The sequence below is a fragment of the Lygodium microphyllum genome, chromosome 11, assembly GCF_053477565.2.
Source record: "Lygodium microphyllum isolate KBCC chromosome 11, Lygodium_microphyllum_v1.1.10, whole genome shotgun sequence".
Taxonomy (NCBI): Eukaryota; Viridiplantae; Streptophyta; class Polypodiopsida; order Schizaeales; family Lygodiaceae; genus Lygodium; species Lygodium microphyllum.
Genome location: NC_141145.1, coordinates 99,349,826 through 99,374,472, shown reverse-complemented (window position 1 = coordinate 99,374,472; position 24,647 = coordinate 99,349,826). Strand labels below are relative to the sequence as shown.

The 24,647-nt window shown below is 42.2% G+C and overlaps 1 protein-coding gene across 1 annotated transcript; it reads right to left on the bottom strand.

Moving 5' to 3' along the window:
- Positions 1-13,223: 13,223 nt before the first annotated feature.
- LOC148029147 (protein NUCLEAR FUSION DEFECTIVE 4-like) lies at positions 13,224-16,250 on the bottom strand. The gene has a single exon (XM_087687908.1). It carries the CDS (start codon positions 15,762-15,764, stop codon positions 13,800-13,802), a length of 1,965 nt encoding a protein of 654 aa, XP_087544034.1. The 5' UTR covers positions 15,765-16,250; the 3' UTR covers positions 13,224-13,799.
- Between the last annotated feature and the right edge of the window lie 8,397 nt (positions 16,251-24,647).

Here is a 24,647-nt window from a genome sequence, read left to right as displayed (position 1 = left end):
TGAGTAAATACTCAAATCAGATTAGCAAAACCTTCAGTTGAGTGAGAAGAGTGAGAAGGATGAGTTGGAAGAGGAGCTTGATGTGGTTGTTTGAATGCTTGGTCTTCCAATCTTTGAAAATATCCAAGGATCTCCAAGAACTTCCCCTCCTTGATGTATGGCACTGACTAAATCAGTGAATCTGGATGTCAATAGGGTGATCCAAGTAGCATGACTGAGAAAAAAATGGTTTTATGAGCTTGAAAGAAAATAGCTATGGAGTCCCACAGTTAGGGTTTTCAGCCTGACTGGTTTTCGACCTGGCGCAACTCGTAGATGCAATGATCACGCGCGATATTCAGGGAGGAGTAGGTTCATGGGTCAACCTTTAAATGCCCTATGGTTGCAGGATGAATCACAAAGCGTGGAGAGAGAATCGATGTACGGACTGAAATAGGCGCAGAAATTTCAGCGAGCTCGAATTTCCGCAATGCTGCTGTCTGATGTGCGCAATGTTGAACTGTGATGTGATAGGAAGCTGCGCCCTGACCTAGGCAAGATATCTCCAGAAGAAAGCGGGTCAAAATATTGACTGTGGAAGGAGATCAAGAAGCTCCAAGGAGGCAGGGTGCAGTCCTGGCTATGGCAGACAACAGTTCAAGATGAAGGTCAAGAAAAAAATGGAGTCATGAGCTGACATTGAGCTAGATTGAGGTTGAGAGGAATTAAGAGAGGCTGGAGAAGCAATGCCATGCCCAAGTGGGCTCTGATACCATGTGAGAAATGCGGGATCTAGAGCATGGCAAAGATAGAGGCTATGGAGGATGGAAGATGAAGATACTACTCATGTTGACATTGACAAAGAAGACAACTGTTACACAAGTGAATTAGGTTTCAAGATTGAGACTTGAACTCATAAACATAATCTTGTGTAGGACTGACAATGACACAGAGACTTGACAGAAAGAGACAAGTACTATTGCATTATCATCATATGAAAGTGATAGTCAAGTACATCATTATATAGGATTGCTTGGTAGCACATTTCATCACTGTGCCTATGGGATCTATCTCTCTTCCTAGAATCACTACAAGATATAGACCTTATAGCGACGTTTAAAGCGACGAAAATACAAACAACAAAATTTGCCCCCGTCGTCGCAAAAAGCGTCGTTATTGGCGACGCCATAGAATCGTCGCTATATGCGTCGCTATTTGCGACGCAAATAGCGACGCATATAGCGACGGTTACAGAGAATCTGCGACGCTAATACCGACGGAAATAGCGACGCATGAAGGTATTTTGCGACGCTAATAGCGACGGTAACAGAGAAAAAAAAAATTTGTGGCAGGGCAGCAAGCTGCCCTGCCACATATAGCACTGTGTGCTGTATGAGAGCCATACAAAATAGTTTCTGCACTGCTTCATACAAAGCGTTTGCAAACAAAAAGAATGTATACTGAAATTGATACATGAAATAAATACATAATTGCATAAAATGCGATTGGTACAATCATGAAACGATATCACTAATACATAGAAAATGTCTACATAGATCAGGCGACTAAAAACTAAAGGTGTGTGAGCTCTAAGGATCCAAGGGCGAGCTAGAAATCCTCGTCCCCCGAAAGCTCGTCCCGCCGCAAAGGAGCATCAAACGGATTCTGCAGAAAAAGAAACAACATATCAATCCACCATACAATAATGCATTCAAATATCTCATGGTAACTACGGACAAGAAAGATGAGTGACTTACTGGACCGCCGCATCTATACAATCGGTCGATCAATGATCTGAGACCGTGCTTCTCCGCATATCGAGTCTCAAGGCCTTGCGGATCGCGATTTGTAATGGAGTGCTGCAAAGAAAACAAAATGCTAACTGTTAGAAACATGATTGTCAGTACAAAGAATATCTCAAAAAAACAAATAAGCAAAACAAAAGAGAATCTTACAAAGTCCTCCAAATATGTCCTGTGGCCGCCACTCCCAAGATGATGTATCGATCCGGCCTCGATTCGTGCCCTCGCCGCCTCCCGCTGCTGACTCCAACGTCCTGGCGAATTTGTAGCCTCCTCCCTCAGTCGGTGCCAGTCGTCTGCATCTAACCACTCGAGCTTTGGAGACCCACTCTTGATTGCCTTGCGTGCGTCGGATCGTCTATGTCACATGTATGCACGCATGCAATCCATCATCCAGCCCGTAGAGAATCTATCCACTGCGGCTGGCACCGGGAACTCCTCGTGCAAGGATGCTACTATGTACTCCTTGCTCCCCTCCGGTATGTTCCTCCAATGATCCAGGACGTTGTGTCGAAAAACTTGTTGGCACAACTCCCTCATGCGAGCCTCACGACGAGACGGAGACACCGCGTCCATGTCTCCACAGCAGCACCCCCCTGATCCTCCTACAGTCGCAGTCCCTCCCTCTCGCCCAAGTCGCGAGCGTCGAGATCGTCTACTCGAAGCTGAAGCATTTGATCGCATCGAAGCTGATCTAGCAGAGCGTCCTGACGAAGAACGAGACAGCTCCTGATCTGCTATCTCTCTGAATCTCGCGAGCTGATCTGGAGACATACGTGCCATCATCTCTTGAAACTCCTCATCGCTCATCCCTCGACTCATCCTGAAAATGTCGATACCTGCACAGATAAAAAACAATGTTAGAATAATCAATTTAAACTATACAAAGCACATTAATAAAATCATTTTTGAAAAATCCCTCTTAAAATGCATATCTTATTTACCTATATGGAAGATCTAAACAACGAATTGAGTAATACAATTCTCCAAGAATGAAGTATTCTATGGTCCCATGTTAATCTCCTGACACAACTCTGCATACACTGGAAGGTCGATAGACATGTCACCGCAAAACAACGAGTCTGTCTCGTTCTCAAAAAATTCTACGACTTCTGTATTTCCATCATTGCTAGCCGATGCAGGCTCCAAGCTTGCGGTGGCCTCCACCCCTTGTAATTTCGATCCCTCTATTTGCATATTTTCTTCATCTATGCCTGGAACATCGCTTTGATCGTATACTCTCGCACCTCGAGGAGTTGAAGGTATAACATACCACCATCGAGGTTGTCGGGGATTTGGATAGAAGATTACCTGTTCACAAACACTTACAAACCGTCTTCAAACCATTGTGACATAAACCATGTCGTATTACAATTAGCAAGCAAATGCCTAGTTGCACCTGTTCACAATGGGCCGGCAACACAAAGGTGTCGCGTAAATCCATCCATTTTTTTTCGGAATCTATTTCGAGAAATCCACATGGACCTCGTCGAACTGTTGCGCCAGCTCCTCCAAGTACCACTTTGAACCACTGCACGTCGAATATTATCATGGAGAAGCTACGGTAATCCACCGTAATAATACTTTGCAAATTCCCAAAATACTCGATCTCATCCACAACCGTGTTCGGATCCGTTGCTCGTCGCCGGCTCTCTTGCTCAAACCTTGCCATGATACCACAGTCCATTGTGGAGCGCATTTTGTCAATACGCTCCACCCGAAAATGCCGTCCGCGCGACCACGCTGCACTATATATTTTGTACTGCACATTGAAACACTCAAATTAGATGTAGCAAGCAAATTTAGATACGACACATTCTAAACCCCTCATTACCTTTGGACTACATCCCCTCGAGAACTCCCACTCCTCCATAGAACATCCATCGCGTATGGACAGGTCCAGCAATCTCCACTTCATCCACAAGATACACAAGAAGGTGAACTTGTATCGTGAGCATGCTAGTGGGCAGGTATTTCTCAAAGAGACAGACCGTCTCAACTGCTCCCCGCCTTGCGGATTCAATAGAGGACGTCTTAATCTCTTTCTGTGAGATCCATTGCACCAAAGTCGACAGCTTGTAAATGGCCCCGCGAATTTCTGGAGTTAGGCATCCCGCGATCGCGATCTGTAGGACAAACTGCCAAAAATGAGAAAGCATTAAGAATAATGGTCACTTTTCAAATTTCAAAATGTCCACGCTAATTAAAATCCATTCTGTTCACAAACCTGACATATCTTATGCCAATCATGGGATTTTAGCCCAGAAAGCTGGTCATCTTTAGAAAATGCGGACCTGAGAGAACGCATCATACCCGTCGGAGTGCGGATAGACTTGATTACTTGCTTCACAATGCGCTCTTCTTTGGTAGACAAAACCCAGGGAGCGCGAGGAAGCTGCACTCCCCCTTCAGCACTCGACTGCGGCCAAAGCGCCTCCATCTTACCTACCTCGTTTAAATCCATTCGTGCCCCTATAGTGTCTCTCTTTCCTGTGATGTGGTCCCATAGCAAGCTGCCCACATTTTTGAAAATATGCATGGGATCCAACAAGTGGTTGACCTGTAAGTGGGTCCAATATGGCAACTCGTAGAAAACTGAGAACCGCCGCATTCCATTTGGATGTGAATCCGGGTTTACCATTTTCAGCTCGTACCAGCTTGCAGCGTTCATACGTGCTGGAGATCGTCCAAGAAAACCTTCTCTAAGTTCATGATCCTCCGGCAAGAAAGCGGCGTGTCCTTGGTATACCATCTTCTTCATGGTTCGTGACCTTCGGGAGTCTAACTGTGGCCCACACAATGGACATGCATGATAACCTGAGGTAACGAGACCTACAAGGCGATCCACGACCTAGTGAATACTTGATTGAATGAAATAAAATATAGATATTACCGGCGAGAACAAAGGTCTGCTCACCTGAACACTCTCCCAATCCCGGAAAGTCATGCATCGTCCACATGAGAATGGCTCGAATGTTGGCTGACCGCCGACCATCGCACCTGCTCATATCTTGCACCGTTACCCCCTCCTCCCACAAAATCTTAAGCTCATCGACTAATGGACGAAGATACACGTCCATATTTTTTACTTTGTAGCGGCCCGGGACGAGCAAGCTAAGGATGAGATATCCTTTCTTCGTAGAAAGCCATGGAGGAATGTTGTAGTTGACAAGCACTATAGGCCACACACTGTAAGAAGTCGAGCGCAGACCGAATGGGTTCACACCATCCATGGCGAGACCGAGCCGAAGATTCCTTGGCTCTCGCACAAAGCCTGGGAAGGTAGAGTCAATGTGGCTCCATGCGCGCGAATCTGCTGATATTCATTGAACTCCATCCGTGGACCTATTATGCACATGCCACGTTGTCAAGCTTGCCATGGCAGACGTGCGAAACATGTGGTTTATGCGGGGGATGAGCGGAAAGTGTCTGAGGACTTTTTGAGGGATGGTTTGCCCTTGCAAGTCCTGTCGATACCTGTGAGCACCACACTTTGGGCATGTCTCCATACTCTCGTATTCATCTCGAAACAATATGCAGTCGTTGATACATGCATGGATGTTATTGTAGTCCATGCCAAGCTTCCGTAAAACATGTCGCGCATCATCACGAGACTCAGGCATGGTGTTTGCAGGTGGCAATATATGATATTTCAATAACCTGAAAAAATCATAAAACACCTTGAAAAATCTATCCATGTTTGCAATAATACTGTTTTTTTTTAAAAAACAATGAAGTCTGTGTGTAAGGTACCTGAATAACTCAGTCACACTCGTATCGCTTCAACCGTATTTTGCTTGCACACTTAAGAGTGCAAGCAATGTCTTCAACCGAGATACTCGGCACCCATCATATAATGGTATGGATGCTTCCTCTCTGAGCGGGTCAGATGTCTCAACATCCATGGGAATCAATGCATCGATCATTGCCTCCATCTCAGGCTCCAAGATTGTAGGCAAGTCGGGAAGGTTGTCTGTCTCCTCTGGCATTGACGGTATAGATGGGCCTTGCGAGTGGTCGATTGGCTCCTGCAATCCATCCATCGCATGTCCACGAACTCTTCTAATTGGCCGCAAAGGGTGCACTCCCCCTTGGGTCGAGACATCACCCCCCTGGATACAAAATTTACCAACAAGACCCAATCTTATTGTGTATGGTTTTCAATTAGCTTGAGAGTACAATGCATGAAAAATGCTAACTTCAAATTACCGTACCGTTTGCTGAAAGTCTGCAATCGCCTGATCAATGATCTCAGATTGAAACTCACCAAATCGTCGTACGTGTTCTATAGACAATCGGCGTTTTCGTCTAATTGCCAACTTGCATTGAGAGCAAGGACATGGGACACGCTGATTAAGATACGACTCGCGGTCTTGAACAATAGGACCTTCTTCGTTTGCCATCTTATCTACATTACAGCAAACAAGGCTTAAATGGATAGCTTTATGGAGATGTACGTCAAGTTGCAAGCTAACCATAAACCTTGCATTGTATATAGTAGTCGAGAGATTATCCGATGTTATATCTCGGCCTTGTATCATGCTCAACGATTTGTTTGTCCCGGTAGATAATTTTTTGTTATATCTCGACTTTGAGTATAAGTAATCCATTTTAAAATTAATGCGCACCATCTATGAAATTTTATAACTATAGTAATAAAATTTATTTCAATCAATTCTACTCATAGTCATAAGACCTGAGAGAAATTATCCTATACTCAATTTAAGGGTTTCTTTTTCTATAACAATAATTTTGGGTTCATTTTGATGAAGTACATGGCCGTATGCAAAGCACATTGCATACCATTATCAATACGTATATTATCTTAAATTTTCTTCCCTTCCCTCTCCCTCTCCCTCTCCCTCTCCCTCTCTCATTTCCCTCTCCCTCTCTTTCTCTCACCCTCTCTTCCTCTTCCTCTCCCTCTCCCTCTCCCTCTCCCTCTCTTTCTCTCTTCTCTTTCTCTCCCTCTCCCTCTTTCCCTTCCCATCGTATACTCTCATTTCCCTCTCCCTCTCCCTCTCTTTCTCTCTTTCTCTCACCCTCACCCTCACCCTCTCCCTCTCCCTCTCGTTCTCTTTCTCTCCCTCTCTCATTTCCTCCCTCCCCCTCCCTCTCCCTCTCCCTCTCCCTCCCTCTTTCTCCCTCTCCCTCTCCCTCTCTCTCCCTCATTTCCTTCCCCTCCCCCTCCCCCTCCCTCTCCCTCTTCCTCTCCCTCTCCCTCTCTTTCACAATAGTTCCCTCTCCCTCTCTATCTCTCTTTTTCTCTCATTTCCTAAACAAGAAAAAAATATTCTCTTTCTCTCCCTCTCCCTCTCTTTCTCTCTTTCTCTCACCCTCACCCTCACCCTCACCCTCTCGTTCTCTTTCTCTCCCTCTCTCATTTCCTCCCTCCCCCTCTCTCTCCCTCTCCCTCCCTCTTTCTCCCTCTCCCTCTCCCTCTCCCTCTTCCTCTCCCTCTCCCTCTCTTTCTCTTTTTTTCCCTCTCCCTCTCTATCTCTCTTTCTCTCTCATTTCCTAAACAAGCAAAAATAAAGTGATTTAAACATCCTCCAAGCAAAAGGGAGAGGGAGAGATACAATGCACTCTCCCTCTCTTTCTCTTTCTATCCCTCTCTCATTTCCTTTCCCTTCCTCTCCCTCTCACTCTCTTTCTCTCTCATTTCCTCTCCTAAACAAGTAAAAAATAAGGTGATTCAAACATTAAACAAGCAAAAGGGAGAGGGAGGGAGAGAGAGAATGCATTCTCCCTCCTTCTCCCTCTCTTTCTCTTTCTCTCCCTCTCCTATTTCCTCCCCCTCCCTCTCTCTCTCCCTCTATTTCTCTTTCTCTTTCTTTCCCTCTCCCTCTCTCTTACTCTCTCGTTTCCTCTCCTAAACAAGCAAAGAAGAAAGTAATTTAAACATTAAACAAGCAAAAGGGAGAGAGAGAATGCACTCTCCCTCTCTTTCTCTCCCTCTCCCTCTCTTTCTCTCACTCTCTCTCCCTCTCCCTCTCCTTCTCTTTCATTTCCTCTCCTAAACAAACAAAAGAGAACGATTTAAACCTTCAACAAGTAAAAGAAAGAGAGAGGGAGACTCACCAATGAGATATGGCGAGCGTGGGTGGCTTCTCTTTGCAACGAGGGCTCCTCCTCTCTTCACGAACAACGACGGTGGCGGCGGCGGCGGCGGCAAGTATCTTCCTCCTCTTCTCCCACAAAGCCTTGGCTCTCTCCCTCGCTCTCTCCCTCGCTCTCGCTCTCAAAAGGCGAAGAAAACAAAATGAAAACGGCGCTCTGGTTTCGGCCGCGCTTTTTTCCCCTGCAGCGTCGCTATTTGCGTCGCAAATGCGACGCAAATAGCGACGCATATAGCGACGCTAATTACGACGAATATAGCGACGCCGATATCCGCCGTCGCTAATCGGTGTTGCTATTGCCCCATTCCCTTGTAGTGAATGAACTGCATCTTCCTAGCCTAGTTGTTTCATATAAAGGGGCATACATAGGGTGTGATTGGCAGATTCTCAACACTTGGGGGCTGAAGTTTCTGTCTCTGCGTCCTTGACTTTCTTTCCAACAGGTAGAGTTGTAGCACTCTCAGCTTTCAGTGCGATCTTAGCCTCCGACCTTCTCTTCCTTCGCCTACGGCTCTTTTTTCCTGTTGAGGCTGCATTGAGGTTGCTGGGCCTTGGTAGTGATATGCCAGCCTGCTTTGTTTGGGCATGGGTCATGACCCGCAATGGGATGGGTGTGGCCTCCCCATCAAGAGTCTCGACGTCGAACAGCCCCAATGGGACAGATGGTACTTTGGCTGAATTTGTAGAAGGTTTCCGCTTTGGGCAATCAATGAAAGATGGGTGATTCCACACTCTACACACCTTAGGTTAGCTTTATCTCTGTTCTGCTGCTCCCTCTCGGGGCAACATGATGAGACATGGCCTAGGTGTCCACAGGTCCAATAGATGATTGGATCTTGCATCTGTCCCCCTAGGCCTCTACCTCATCCTCTTCCTAACACCATCACTGGTACTGGTCGATAGTCCATGAGGACAGCATTGCCCTCTTCGTCCTGAGAGACATAAGGGTATAAGTAAGTCTCTTCCTCATTTGGCTCTTCCATGTAGTGGACTGGAGCGTCACTCAATGGATGGGTCACATAGGGACCAGGCGGCCTAGGTATACCTATAGGGTTTATGTCCATCCTCGGGACAGCAGGCTTTATGTCGTTAGGCGTAGGAAGGGCCAATGGGGCTCCTCTTCCGAAAAGTAGCTATGGTCTATTTGCTAGATAAGGCTGACCATTTGGTTGGGAATACGGAAGTCTCCTGGGAAATCTGCAGTGCATAGCGTTGTGATCGAACCTATTGCAGTTAGCGCAAGGTCTCGACCGAGGGTCTTGACACTTGGCTGGCAAATGATTTCTGCCATAGTACACACATTGGATGTGTGGCCGCATTGGTCATTTCCACAGGTCTTGCAGCCTTGACTATCTCCATCTTGACATCAGCCAAGTCGTGGTTCATCTCGGTGGCCTTCCCCTTATCTTGGGATGATGGTGCTTTGCTCACCATAGGTTGGTGCTCTTTCCAAACCTCGCGAGATGGTTTCTTCTGAGTTGGAGTTCATGGAGCTCATTTCTTTCAATTGATCATCAACTCTGATAGCTTCCTCAAAAACTCTAGCTAGTGTGTCTCGCTGCAAGCTCGAGTTGGCTGCCAAAGCCTTATAGAGTTTCTTGTTTCGAATTCCGCTGATGAACACAGTTGAAACTACTCTTTCAGTCGGTCGTATACCTATAGGGATTCTCTTGAAGAGGTTTCTTACGTGGGTTACATAATCGCGAATGTCCTCCTTCTCTTTCTGCTTGACATTCATCAATCGCACCAACATATTGTCGGAGTATCCAGGCTTGGCAAATCTCGTAATGAAGAGATCCTTGAGGCTATTGAAGTTTGCCCGCTCTGTAGTGTCTAAGCTTGTATACCAGGTCCTGCCCTTGTCACCTAAGCAGAGTCCAAACACTTGAGAACGCTGTCAGGTCGCTAAGGCCGTTGGCTTTGCAAACTTGCTCGAACTGCTCTACAAAGCTGTATGGGTCGTCATGGGGTTGGTACTTGTCGAGCTACTTTGCGACTATCTGGATTTTAGACTCGCTCTTAGAGCCTTGGGTTGCTCCTAACCCTGCCAGTAGTGAGGTTGCTAATGCTACAGCACTTTGCTCTGCTGCGGTGTTATCTAACAATCGCTTCATAAGAAGTTCGCTCAGCGTTAAGTCTCCTTCTAGGGCTCTCTCGTGATCCATTCGGTTTCTGCTAGCTAAGTTCAGCACTTGTTGTATCTCACACAACTCCGTGCTTTGTCTTTGACTCATGACCTGCTAGTCTCTATTGTACGCGGCTATGCCTTGCAAGGCCCTATGGGCTAGCTTCCTCTCTTCTTCTAAGTCTGCGATGATAGCATCTGCTGTTCGACCGTGGTGCTCATATCGGGCGTGTGCATTGTAGCTGCTGACCAATTGCTGAATAGCCTCTAGGAAGACGCCCAAATTGAGTTCCTCGTTAGACATGCGGTCCAAGCTTTTCTCTGCCATAGTCAATTTCTCGCGCTTCGCCAAGCTATCAATCGGATTGAGTGGGTTTGTCAAATCCCCTTCGTTTGCACCACTTGCTTGGTCCTACTTTGCATGTTGATGGTTTGTCTCCATCCGTGGGTTCTCTCCTATTCGTGGGTTCCTTGAGTGGCTTATCTAAGTGAGTTCCTTGACTTATTAAATGCAGTCCTCAAGTTATCTCTACTCCATGTGTGTGTTCTTTCTGGTGCACGTGTGTTCAATCAGGCTTTCAGTTTTTCTTAAGTGCACTTCAAGTGCTGAAATTCAAGGTGAGTGCGGCAAATAGTCTCTAAGTGTCTCATGCACCCTCGGGCCTAATAGGCTTGGTAGATCAAATTCTCTGGCCATCTAGACGGGATTTAGGGCCTTTCCACTACATTGCCTTACTGTTTTTTGGGCTCGATCAGGGTATTATGGCTCGGCGGGTTACCTCTAGGTCTCTAGGTTTCTAGGTATCGCAATAGCCCACTCAAACTGTTAAGCGGCCATGCCTTACGATTTTGTCTACTCGGTGCGCCAGAATCAGGCTTTAAACGTCAGGAGGGCTTATGACAGGTTGCGCCGTTGAGCTCCAGTTGGGTCAAGTCAAATCTCTGAGACTAAGTTAGGCACACACTCGGCCCAACTAGTCCGAATTGCAGGGGCCAAGAGAGTGAATCGGACGGGCTGAATCCGCGTATCATGTCCTGGGCCGAGTGGACTTCGGGCCGAGTGTTGGTTTGGTCTAAGGGCCGAGTGGAGTAACTTGGACGGGCCGAGCCGAGTAACTTGGACGAGCCGAGTCGAGTATCGGGTCCGAGGGCCGATTAGGGCTTTTGGGTCGAGGTCCGAATGGGTGGGTCCGAGGGCCGAGTTTGGGACTCGGTCTAACAAGGGCCGTTTGGACAGGCCAAACGCGGTGCGACGAATGCCACGCAATGACAATTTCGATCAAATCTCCCTAGTCAAGCAATCATCCCCTGCATAAACTTCCATATCCTGGCTAAGGCACCAAGGGAAGTGATTGGTATACCTGGGGTGAACGGTAGGCTCTCCGACGATGCGATCGAATCGAATCTTTGTGGGGGCTCTCTCTCTCTCTCTCTCATTGCAATGGTTGCAAATGAGCTCTCCCTTGTCCTCCTAGCCCTTAAACCCCTTTCCGGGTAGGGTTTTGATACTCTTAATCACTCACTTGCCAACATTAAGCATCCCAAGCTAGCTTTTGGCCATTTTTTGCATGTTTTATGCCCTGTTTTGCCTTGTTTGCAACAGTAAACCCTACCCTTTCCTAGTTTGATTTCCTGATGCTATCCTACACTAAATGCAACGAGAATCGAAAGCAACAAACTGACATGATTTCTCCCTATTTTCCAATCATCAAACAAACTAACTAACCCAAAATACTTACTTGTTTTGAAGATCAAAACACCCAACCTTCCTATCTACCTCAAGCTCCGTTTCGAGGGAGAATCCCTTACTTCGATGCTTGATATGGGGTGTGCAAGCGCTCACGCTTGAATCCGTGTCCCGGCAACGGAACCAAAATGTGAAAGCTTTTACTCAACCGCCAAGACCCACAGACCGCTTATTGTTTCAAGCGTTCCAAGCGAGCTCTAATGGCTACCTCTTACATAGCCGACACGCCCTCGATCCTACAAGTGTAATGAGCTTACCTTGATGCCGATATGAGTTGCCTCCTCTCTTTCGCACTTCGGTAGCTCCACGATCCTAGATGCTAGCTCAAGCATGCTCAAGCCTCCTCCTTCTCCAAGCTCCAACTGCCATAGCCGCGCGCACAAGAAAGAGAAGAGAAGATGGTGAAGAGCTTCACCCCCTTGATCCCTCACTCCCACTCACTCCCTCCCTCACACTCACAATCACTCTCTCTCTCAAGAGCACACACAAGGAAGGAGAGGAGAAGAAGAGAAGAAGAGAAGAGCTCTTGTTGGGCACACACCAAAGAATGAGTTTCCATTCACTTTTTGAACTTTATATATACAAACCCTAAAACCCCATGGGCACCCATCCTTTATTATATGACCGGCCATTATGGCAAGGTCCCTTTTTCTAATTCTCTCTTTTTGCTTCATGCCCTAGGCCTATATTCGACTATTCTTTTACAGGTGGCACAGGGGGGAGCCTGGCGCTCTTTTATGAGCATTTTTGGAGTTTTTGAGGCGCCTTTTATTTAAAACTATATTTTTGGCCACGGCTTAGCTTTGGAGACTGCCTGCGTGTCCTTGCTCCTTTTCCATCTTCTTTCTGCTTTTTCATTCGTCCTGCGGAAGGACTCTTATACTGACACTTTTAGCGACAACGGGGGCAATTTTTGTAATGAACATTTGCATCACTTTGAACGTTGGTATGAGACTTGTATCTTGTAGTTTTTGGCTCATGATGTATCAAAAGTAGTTTGGCTCATGATGTATCAAAAGTAGTTTACATAGCTTTAGTAGTTAGTTTTCTTTCTGTGCTAATGGTGCCTTGTCATGGGTCTCTTTTCGTGTCAATGATTCTCTAAAGTGGAATGCAACTAAGAGCTTTGATTTGCATCCCTTTGTTCTACATTCCTTTTAGGCTTTTGAATGGATGTTTGTGTGTGGGTGTGTGTGTGTGTCCTCACCACATATGCATACATAAGAAGTTCAATGTTATTGTATCAATCAAAGGAAAATCAAATCCATGGATGGCATGGACAACATAATGTGCATTGTCTACATGCTAAATTGACAATAAATTGTTATGGTGCTAAATTGACCCTAAACTCCATTGCCTACATACTAAATTAACTATAAATTGTTATAGTGCTAAATAAACCAAACTCCTACTTAGAATCTAACCATTGAGAGTCTTAAATCAAAATCCACATTTTTGGAATTATGTGTCTTACTTTTTGTTCATAGGAAAGGCTATGATAGAGTATATGTTGAAGATAATAAGATTCTATGGAAGTATAAGATCATATGACAAAATCCGAATATAAACACAAGATAAGCATAGCTTAGAATTGTTAGCTCATCTTGGTATATATGATGAAAATTTCCATTCCATCTTGAAGGTAAATATAATATAAGTAGAGATTGACAAAGATGGTAGTAGCACAAGATGGGTACCTTACACAAGTATTTGATAGAAAATTAGATATATAAACATACCATGGGCGCATATTAAAATTGTTAAATCCTTTGAAAATATAGGATGGCCATGTTTTTTTATACTATGAGTAAGTACTAAGAGGACGGTAGTAGCACAAGATGGACATCTTAACGAGCCCCTCTTCTTCTTCTTCTCAACACACACTCCAGCCTTGCTTAAAGCATGTTACTTGTGCATAGCGCACTCTCTGTCCTATATATATATATATATATATATATATATATTAGCTACTGGCATTTGGGTGTAACGAGTTTGTCTCAAGGATAGCCAAAATAAGGATAGCTCGTTCATAGTCGTTGCCATGAGTCTGCAGTAAGATTTCTGTCATGTTCCTTCTCTGCTGCTTTTCTGAACCTACCATAGATGTCTTGGGTGTAGAACTTCCTTGTCCTAGCAACAAGGAACAGATAGACCAAGCTCCCAAAGAAGCTCACTGCAGTCATGATCAAGAAGGCCATTCTAAAACACTGAGAGCCAACACATGTCAAGTCTGAGCTCCCTTGCCTCCTTGTTTCCTGATCATACAAGTTGCCAACTACTTTCACATTCAGGAGATAAAACCCCAATGGGCTAGCCATTCCACCAACATTGAGGAGAGTTGCATAGTGCTTCAGGCCAAACAGCTCGGAGATCACTGCGGAAACTAGAGGGGCCTGAGCTCCAAGGCACAGGCCCACTAGTATGCAGGCTATGTACAGAGATCCGGGTGATGGCAAGGCTATCATCACATGCCCCACACAGGCCAGGCCCAGTATGATGCTCAGCATGAGCGTCCGTGGGAACCCGTACCGCTGCAGAAGGAGCTCCGAGGAGAAACCTGCAATAACCCTTCCGAGGAAATTCCAAATGCTGATGAGGCTGACAAAGGTGCTTATGCTTATGGGGCGATACCCCAAAGATGCCCCAATTTGACCCATGTTGTCAATGGCTGCGAATGCAGCACCCGCTCCACATGCATTGGCCAGAAAGAGGATCCACATGTCCAAACTGAGCAAGGCTTGAGGTATGGTGAAGTCATCCCCTCTCTGTGGCCAATGGGAGAATATTGATATGGTGGTTTTGTTGGGTGGGGCCAGTTCAGTTTGTGGAGAAGCTGTGAGAATGATGCCTCCATCTTGCTTGGCAATACATGTTTCTTTGCCATATGGCCTGGTCTCATGGTTACCTTTGTTACCAGTATGGTCTTCATCTGCATGTCCAGATTGCAGAGCATCAATGTTTTGGCTTAAAGATGCAGAATGAACCGACTTACCATGAGTAGTTGGACTCTGTATTGCTTGGCTATAATGGCCTCTGTACTCCTCCTGCTCCAATTCCTTTCCCTCTTGATTGCCCTCACAAGTCCTTTCTGAGAGAACAGTCTTTGTTGAATTTGTTTGAATATGCTGCTTGTTATCTTGTTTCCCTTCAAGAGGAATACTCGATGATTGTTCCAACTTCTGCTGATATTTCTCTATCTCTGCCCTCGCACCAACCCATATATTTGCCATAATCAACAACAGTGTGAATAACCCCATGACCTTGTATAGGGAAGAAGAAAAAGTGGTGTGATTCTCTAATATAATGACTACCATAAGAAAGCCTGCAAGCACTAAAGCCAGGTGCAGGAAAGAAAAGAATGTCTGATTTTCATGTTTGTCTACTTCAGGCTTCATGGGCCTAACCAGGAACATGAACAGGAGAGTGACAAGAAATGGAAGCCATCCAACAAGCAGTATGAGATTTGTGGAATCTTGTCCATACAAGGCATGGTAGAATTGGGTGAAGATGGCACCACTTAGACCCACAAAGCCTTTCAAGAGACCCAGCACAACTCCTCTGCTTTGGGGGAAATTCTTCACACACACAACCAGAACTCCGGTGTTGGCAAATGTCACAGAATTGGCTCCCACACACATGTACAAGTACATCTGCCAGACAGGCGGTTTCGCAATACGGTGAGTCGCAGCAAACCACATCATTGTGTATCCGAAAAGGCTCATGCCTGCACCCATAGCTAGGATCGCCCAAGAAGGGGCTATCTCATTGAGTAAGCCTGAGACAATGCCGAGATTCCCACCAAGGTCTTTGAAGAAGCCGAGTGTGTCAATGGTGGTCTGGTCATAGTGCAAGGCAGACTTGATTGCCCCAGAGTAGATTCCAAAGATGTAGGCCGCACCTGAGCATGACAGGATGTAGAAGGAGACCACCACCACCAGCCATCTTCCTTTTAGAACATGGAGGCAGAATCTTGGAATGTCTTTCTTCTCCATTAGATGTAATTACGCAAATGAGAGAGGGGGGGATGATGAGTGCATTACTGTCATAGCTAGGACAGATAATCAGATGATAAAAAGGGGGATGATGAACTGCATATCTTTCTTCTCCATTAGATGTGACTCCAAATGATAAACAAGGGACTGATGAAGTGCAGAACTGTCCTAGCTACTCGTGCTTCTAAGTGGAGACTGAGGTAGAAGCTGGATTAAGGAGCATACAGGCTGTAGACATATGTCATGAAGAATGAGGGACGATAACACAATTGAATCAAGGATTGTACAAGGGCATACTAGGATAAAGATGATGGCTACAGCTCATGTTTAATCAAGAGCTTGAAAGGCATAAAATCACTAACTACACACATTAAGGAATTATGATAGGTGTAATTAAAACATACATACAATGGGACTAAGATTATGGGCCATAAAGCATGTATATTCGATAGCTTGAAAATGATAGAGCGACTATTTATACATCTAAAGGAACTAAAGAAAGCTTCTCAAGAATGAAGTGAGAGAACCCAATTAGTACCAAGATTATCATAAATCAGGAAAAGGTTATGTAAGGCCATCTCACACACACACACACACACACACACACACACACACACACACACACACACACACACATAAGACATGAGTAGTTACAAGATTAATTTCTTATGGGCCACCCAACTTCAATTAACCTTCAACTTGGAAGGTTGGGAGATTTAGTAATTAATAATAATAATAATGTGGTGTATGTATTGATAAAAGATATTTACATCATCCACAGTGGAGACGGTCCTAACTGTGATATCTCAGCCTTCACTTTGCAGTATTTCAAGTGTGAAAATTTGCAGCCTTTTGGCTTTTAAGGTGGACCCATAGTTATACATTGAGTGCAGACCTATGCATGTGAAAATACTTTTGTAAATCAAGCAAGCAGCTCTACATCGGCTCCTAAACCATATTAAAGTACCAATCAACGAGATTGGAATTTGGAGCTTCCAAATCATCGAAGTTGAATATTCTTGTATTAGGCCACAAAAATGTTTTCTAAGAACAATGTCCATCATCATACTCCCCTTAAGAGAGTTGTCAAACTTCCTAGTTAGTATAAGTTATCACACAATGAAATTTTCTCCTCAAACCAACATGGTTCTTATCACAAGAGGATTGATGGCATGATATCTCAAATGTAGGCCCTCTAGAATAATGCACGACTGGAGCGATATGGCATCAAACCATAGGAGCCTATCATATGATTGGCTCTATTACCCTAGTGCACCTTTTAGTCATCTCTCAGCAACTCAACTCTATTTATTATGATAGGTAAAAGTGTAAATAATGTTCAGATGTTCACATTGTGGGAGTTCAAAGTGCCTAGGTCTAAGAAAATAAGTTGCATGGCACATTACTAGAACTCAATAAGGTTAACAAAGTGACATTGCTTCAATAAGTTTAAACATCACAAGCAATGTAAGAAGAGGTTAAAATTGTCACTTTCAATCATTGCTACAACCGTAAGGGTCTTCTCACACATCACATAAAGGTCACACCTTAAAAAGTACAATGTAAAGCTTACTACAATCTTTCTTTTGCTAGGAAAATTTAATAACTTTCATATTTTTGGGTGCAACCATATTGGATCAATGAAATAAGCATATCTATAGTCATATAGGGAATGAATTTCCATAATATTTACTTTGAGATTTTGCAAATTGCAAAGCTATTATCCATTGTTCATTTCTCAAGAATATGAACCTTTTGGCATATATTATCTAACAAAGAATTCATTGCAACAGCTTAACACAATCATATGCAAGTCTTTTCAATCAAGTGGTGGTCATGTGGGCAATTCCAAACAAAATTGAACATGTGTAGAATAGACTTTTGGTAATGTGTTCAATTCTTATATATAGGAATATAATCACAACATCACTAAGCAATGTGTAAATAGCTCATAGAAATTCGGGATTATTGCGTACAATTGTGAAAAAATCACACATCAGAATGCATATGTTTTCCAAAAACAACTTGCTTTGATTGCCATACCAATACATATGCATCACTTAGTAGAAAAGGGCATATTGAACAAATGTTAGTAGATTATATCCTAAAAAAGTACTTGTAAAACTAAAACAACCATGACAATGATTAGGAGCAGCTTTGGTGGCTAAAGCAATTGTATTTTGTAATTTCAAAATTCAAATAGTATTAGCCTCAACTATGAAATCATAACCTATGATGTTCCTCCTACCATTTGGATCCCTAGCCATATTAGCATCCATATATAATGTAAGTGTACTATTAGATCCACTATAATACAAGTTCCCACATGTTGTCCCTTTGAAATACATGAGAAGCCACTTAACAATATCCCAATTGTTTTACCCAACTTGTTCATACATTACTCACAAGTTACAGTGCATGGGCATTATCAAGCCTAGTGCATATCATAGCATACATAAGACTCCCTACCATTGCATGGGCATTATCAATCCTAGTGGATACCATACCATACACAAGACTCTCTACCACTTAAGCATAAGAAGGCACCAACTTCATGTAGGTATTTTCCCCTTTTCTATGAGGGCTTTGATCCTTGCTTGACTAGGAATGAATTGCTAAAGGTGTATACAATGACTTTGCATCTTGCATTTGGAATCTCTCCAACATCTTCTTGATGTACTTCTCTTGAGATAGAGTCAACATTCAATTTTTTCTAACTCAATCGATCCTCGTACCAAGAATTTTCTTTGCAACACTCAAGTCCTTCATTTTGAATGACTTAGGAGATTTTTTTAAAGAAAATGGAGTATCTTGCATATTAGTTCCAACAACAAGCATATCATCCACATAAACTAACAAGATAATGTTGCCTCATTCGATAAGCTCGTAAAGGAGACACAATGATTAGCATGACATCTAGTATAGCCGTAATTTATCAAGAACTATAAAAAATTTAAATACCATTGCCTTTGGACTTGCTTAAAACTGTACAACCTTTTCTTTAATCTACATATATTTTTTTCTTTTCCTTTGACCTCACTTCCTTGTGGGTTGCTCCATAAATATTTCTTCCACCAAATCTCCATGGAGAAAGGCTATCTTTAATTCTAATTGCTCAAGATGTGGATCTTCAATTGCTACCAAACTTACGATAGTTCTTATTGAAGTCATTTTAGCAATAGAAGAAAAATATATCATTGAAATCAGTATGTAGCTTTTGTGCTAACCCTTCACAACTAACCTTGACTAATATCTTTTCTAACCATCAACTTCCTCTTTCAACTTGTTTATCCTTTTTCTTTTCAATGCTCTTTTGTCATTTGGAAGCTATGCAAATTCCTTACTTATCATTGTCAATCAATGATCTCATCTCTCCTCATGCATGGCATGTGAAAGGATTGTAATAGAGGAACCTGGAGTGTTAGTAATGGAAGAGTGCAAGGGGGTGAGAGAGATAGAGATAGCACACAAGAGGGTTTGGGGTGAAGTGGCACACTTATTCCTTGTCAACTTCAGTTATATATGACTATTCGGTCTATATATATACAAGCGTACCTACTCAATAATTGGCCATTGGCCTTCACCCTAACAACCTTCCACTGAAAGGCCAATGTGCCTTTATGGGAGTATAAGCAAAAAGTGAAGATACTTTCTAGTAGTGAGCAAGAAAATATCTTTGTGAGAAGATTTATGGGGTTATCATCCATATGGACCTTAACAAGCCCAAGGAACTTATCCTCAAGCACCTCCCTAATGAAGTGATACTTCACCTCAATGTGTTTTATGTTTGCATGAAAGATAAGGTTCCGTCTCAGCTAAATGACACTCTAATTATCACACTACATTGTAGGTACCTCTCATGCAATACTCAAGTCTCCCGCTAGATGAGTAAGCCAGATAGCTTCCTTGTAGCTCTCAATTGTTACAACATACTCAACCTCAATGGTAGATAAAGCCATACATGTCTACAATTGAGAGACTTGTGAGTTTGGACCACTTGCGGAAGTGAAGGCAAAACTTGTAGTAGACCTCCTACAATCTACACTCCACACAAAATCAACATCTACATATCTAAGAGCAGATGCATCATTCCTTCCAAAGTATATACACATAGACTTAATGCCATTCAAGTATCTCATGATACTCTTCACTACCTCCCAATGCTTCTTGCTAGGATTAGCCATATACTTGCTAACCACTCTCGCTATATATGCAATGTCTTGATGTGTGGAAACTATAATATACATGAGGCTATCAATTGTAGATGCATAAGGAACCTTGGCCATATTAGCCTTTTGCTCATCTTGTCCTCTTAGCTAAGTTTCAAAAATGAAGGTAATGGAATACTAATGGCCTTCTCCCTCGCCATATTGAAACATTCAAGCTAGGTAGCATTATTTGATCATCCAAATAATGATTCTTAAATGTATTGTATCCCATTATATGGCATGTACTCAAATAATGGCCGAATACGCGAATAAACATTATTTTGATAAAAAAGCTATCGAAAAGCCAAATGTATAAAGACGATTTTTCAAAGCATTTTACCTCATTCGAAACATTTTTTATCGAAATCTTTACTCTTCCTTCCTTTTTGCAAAACACAGTTTATAGGTAATTTTTATTAATTATTTCACTTCTAAAATATTATCACTTATTTTTAACTACTTTTGTTGTGTTAGAGATTTATCTCATAGCTCAAAAGTATTTTTATTTTTAAATATTATTTTTATTGTTCTATTAAAGGTTTACCTCACACTTTATAAATATTTTGAAATTTAGTCTCTCTTTCTATGTGTGTTAGAGCCTTGCCTCACACTCTAGAATTGAGATATTAGGACTAATAGTTTATGTTGTATTGTGTTAGAGGTTCATGCTTATACTCAACACAAATATAAGACTTGCTTTGATTTTCTATTGCTAGTAATCGAGACTTGCACTTGTACTATAATAATAAGTATAAATAGTAAAACATTTATTTTTGCATGTGTTAAAGGCTTGTCTAACACTCCAAAAACGAATTTAAACTGTGTAGTACTTGTATTTTTATTGTGTTGGAGACGTGCTCACTCCTACAATATAATTAAGGGCGCACCACCTAGTCTACATTCAAGGCTAAGTGGGCCACTTAACTAAAGTTAATAGTGGTGGGTAATTTTTTTGGAGCTTGCATCACGTCATCACTGCACCATTGGACAAGCATATACCCTAAAGGGAAATGCTAATAATAAGCTTGTGTATATTTGGTATCAGTAGTATTATCAAAGCTAGCAATAGGCCTTCCATTAGCCCTAACACACCAAATTTCCTATTATATAATTACTTGATTAAATGTTGTTGAACATAGCACCTTTGGAGATAGTCCAATCGATAAGGTGTGATTTCGAATTTGGAGATAGTCTAGAGGTACTTCTTATTAGATATCTCAAAGCACTCATTTCAATCGCCACACCTCAATCGCAAAAAGGCATAAGTCCAAGTCTGGTACTTCTATCCAACAAATACCACATATGGAGGACTCAAACTTGCTGTGTCAATCTTCATCCTTGATATCTCTAGAGTTGTATTTAGTTAGCATAATAGGTGCCACCACCATGAGAACTAGTTAGAAGCAAAGGGAGTTGGACCATTGGTATGGGGGAGCTATAGGGTTAAGTCTACTAGATTCAAAATTGGAAGTAGTTGAAGAGACCATGAATAAACATTTTTTGGAGCATTCAGTGCACAAGGAGAAAGATTTGGGAACTTATGATACTTAAAGTCATTATGATGCATAAAGGATTCCATCCTTATCCAAGATTTCAGCTATAGCCTAGTAGTATATTACCTTTGTAGCCAACATCTTGATGTAGACATAAGCTTGATCTAGTGCTTCCTATAGTTGGTGTTGGTCTTGAGACATTAATCCATTGAATTGATTAGCGTCACCATTTGATTTTGCAACTATTCCACCCACTTCTACATTTTCTAAACATGTACTTTAGCTTGAGTAGCTACTACCTAACTCTAGACCATAGCTTCCTCCTATTGGGTCTACTTAAGTGCGATCTCCATGGTAGATGGGGTCTCTAACTACTTATTATCGAAAATTTTCTTTGCTTGAGTGCAATCTCCATGGTGGCAAACGGGGTCCCCAAGTTCTTACTAGCTCCAATCCTCTGACATTCTTAGCTATGCTCCATCGATGACACTTTTTGGTTGTTGGAATTATAGATGCTAGTTTATCCTTTGGTAGGGCAAGTGTTGACTTCAAGTGCCAATTTCAAGCTTGTAGATAGGAAATTATGCCCCTCCTTTTAGAATGCACTTCAAAAGAGATTTCACTTCCTCGTCTACATCCTCATGATAGGCTAGGAGGTCATTTTACAACACACTCACCCACTGAACCAATTTTATGTTCTATTGTTCCAAGACCTTACAATGCTTTTTGAGAAGCTTAAAGCTCGGATGAGCAAAGAAACTTCCAAATCTAGGATCTCTATCACTATCTATTGGAACTTTCTCCTCCACAACCTACAAAATATTAAACTATCATAGCACCATATGTGATTTCATTATCATATGTTTGGCTTACTTCATCTATCATATTATCTTATGTGAATTCATTTCACAAGTAGGAATATTTTGACTATCAAAGGGTCATTATATGAAATTAGATTTAAAGTAATGGGATCCTTTGGATTCTCTTCAGTCACCAAATCTTGAAGTTTGGTTTTTGAAAATTCAATAAGTTTGGATGCACAAATTTACAATTGAACATTTGTGACTTAGATACAAACTCATTTGAACCATATTTGGTCACCTATTGTTCAATTCTTGGTTGGATTTGATACTTCCTCCATTTTATTTTGACTATTATACATGACCTCTCTTCTAATTTCACCTTCATTTATCATGGCTTGGTAGAAATATAAATAATTGAATGATGAGGATCCTAATGGTTACAATTGGAAATCAAGTATCTTTTTTTTGTGATTGATGTGTTATGTTCTAGTTATGTCAATAAGGCTTTATGTATGCTTAGTGATAATTTTAGTTTATCATCATTGGCTTGATATTTCATCCATGGTGCATAGAGGTCCTTTCACTAAATCTTTGGCTCCAATGGTGAGACTCACTATGAAATTCATGCATTTGCTACTTTAAGAAGCCTAATAGAAATTATTTGATAATATTTTGATTAGTGTATGTTAGTAAATAATTATGCTCAATGTGTATGTCAATATTAGTGCTAATATACAATTCTTCCTTATTGCACTACTTGCATTGCTAACAAGATAATGATGGAAGTGAATTATTAAATTATATAACATTTTATCTTACATTTTGCTACAACCAAGGCAAAAGGGTCGTGAAAACCAAAGAATTAGATCACACTCACTATAACGTACATGCCATATACTGATGTCTAAAGTGACAAAAATATTCATCTAAAAAATTGACCCTGTCAACGCTAAAAACGTCGATATACAAATATCTATAGATGTGTCACGCTATTTGCATTGCTTTTACAATGCAAGAGAAACACTTTCCAATGCATTTACCAACACTCATAGCAATGGGTGCAAGTAAATTAGCGATGCTAATAGCAACGATCACAGAGAAAAAAAAAAGGTGGCAACACCATGTGCTGAACAATGTTCCATAAAGCAATTATAAATTGAGTACACAATCATCATGGAGACACGTGTATCGTGAGGTGCTGGAAAAAAAGAGTTGTTGATTCAATATTGAAATAAGTACAAGACCAATGATGACAACTCATAAAACTACATGGAAAAATTGAGAGGAGAGTCCAAAATAAATAGGAAAATGTATCTATAGATATCGCAATATGCGAGTCCATACAAAGGATGAGAAATATATCCAAGAAATGCTACATGGAAAGAGCTTGCATGGATCACAGGGCCAAAAAAGAAAAGGATGTGTGCTCCATAAATCCAAGCAACTGCTATAGCTTCTCACCATCTGAGAGCTTGTCCTGACACAATAGAGTGTCGAACGGACTCTACAACATAAACAACCAGAGATTAATCCACAATACATAATGCATCACAAAAAAAAACTAATATCTGAAAACAAAAAAGAGGCATGACTTATTGGGCCGCCACACATAAAATCTATCAGTGAGTGTAGTGAGACCATGTCTCTTTGCATACCGAGTCTCCAAACCTATAGGATCGCAGATTGTGATGGAGTGCTGCAAAGAAATAAAGTAGCATTGTCAGAAATAAGATTATTAGTACAAGTGGTATTCCAAATAAGAAAGTGAGAAAAACCAAAAGAAAACTTAAAAAATCCTCCAAATAAGTTATATGGCTGCCACTCCCCAGATGATGCTGACCCCTACCTCCAATCATGCCCTCACTGCTCCAACTGTTGTTGCCATCATCTTGGAGCGGCCTTCTCCCTAAGTCTCCACCAATCCTGTGTATCCAACCACTCAGGCTTTGAAGCACCACTCTTGATTTCCTTGCGCACATATGATCATCTGTGTGACATGTATGTATGCATATAATCCACCATCCATCTTGTGAAAAATCTCTCTATCGATGTAGGTGTACCGAAAACTCCTCGTGCAAGGATGCTACCATATAATCCTTGCTTTCCTCCAGTATATTTTTCCAAGGGTCTAAAATGTTGTGCCTAAATACTTATTGGTATAACTCTCTCATGCGAGCCATCATCCTTCTCTCATCATTCATGATCATGACACCTGTTTTCTTATCCATGAGGTATATGTACCTTGCTGGGGTATGTCTAAGGTGCTCCCTCTCCCACTATGATCACACTTCTAGGCATAACTAGGAGATCCATGCCCATCTATTGGCATAACAAAGAGGGTGGTATCTCTCGACGTAGCACCCATAGGGATTCCACCTA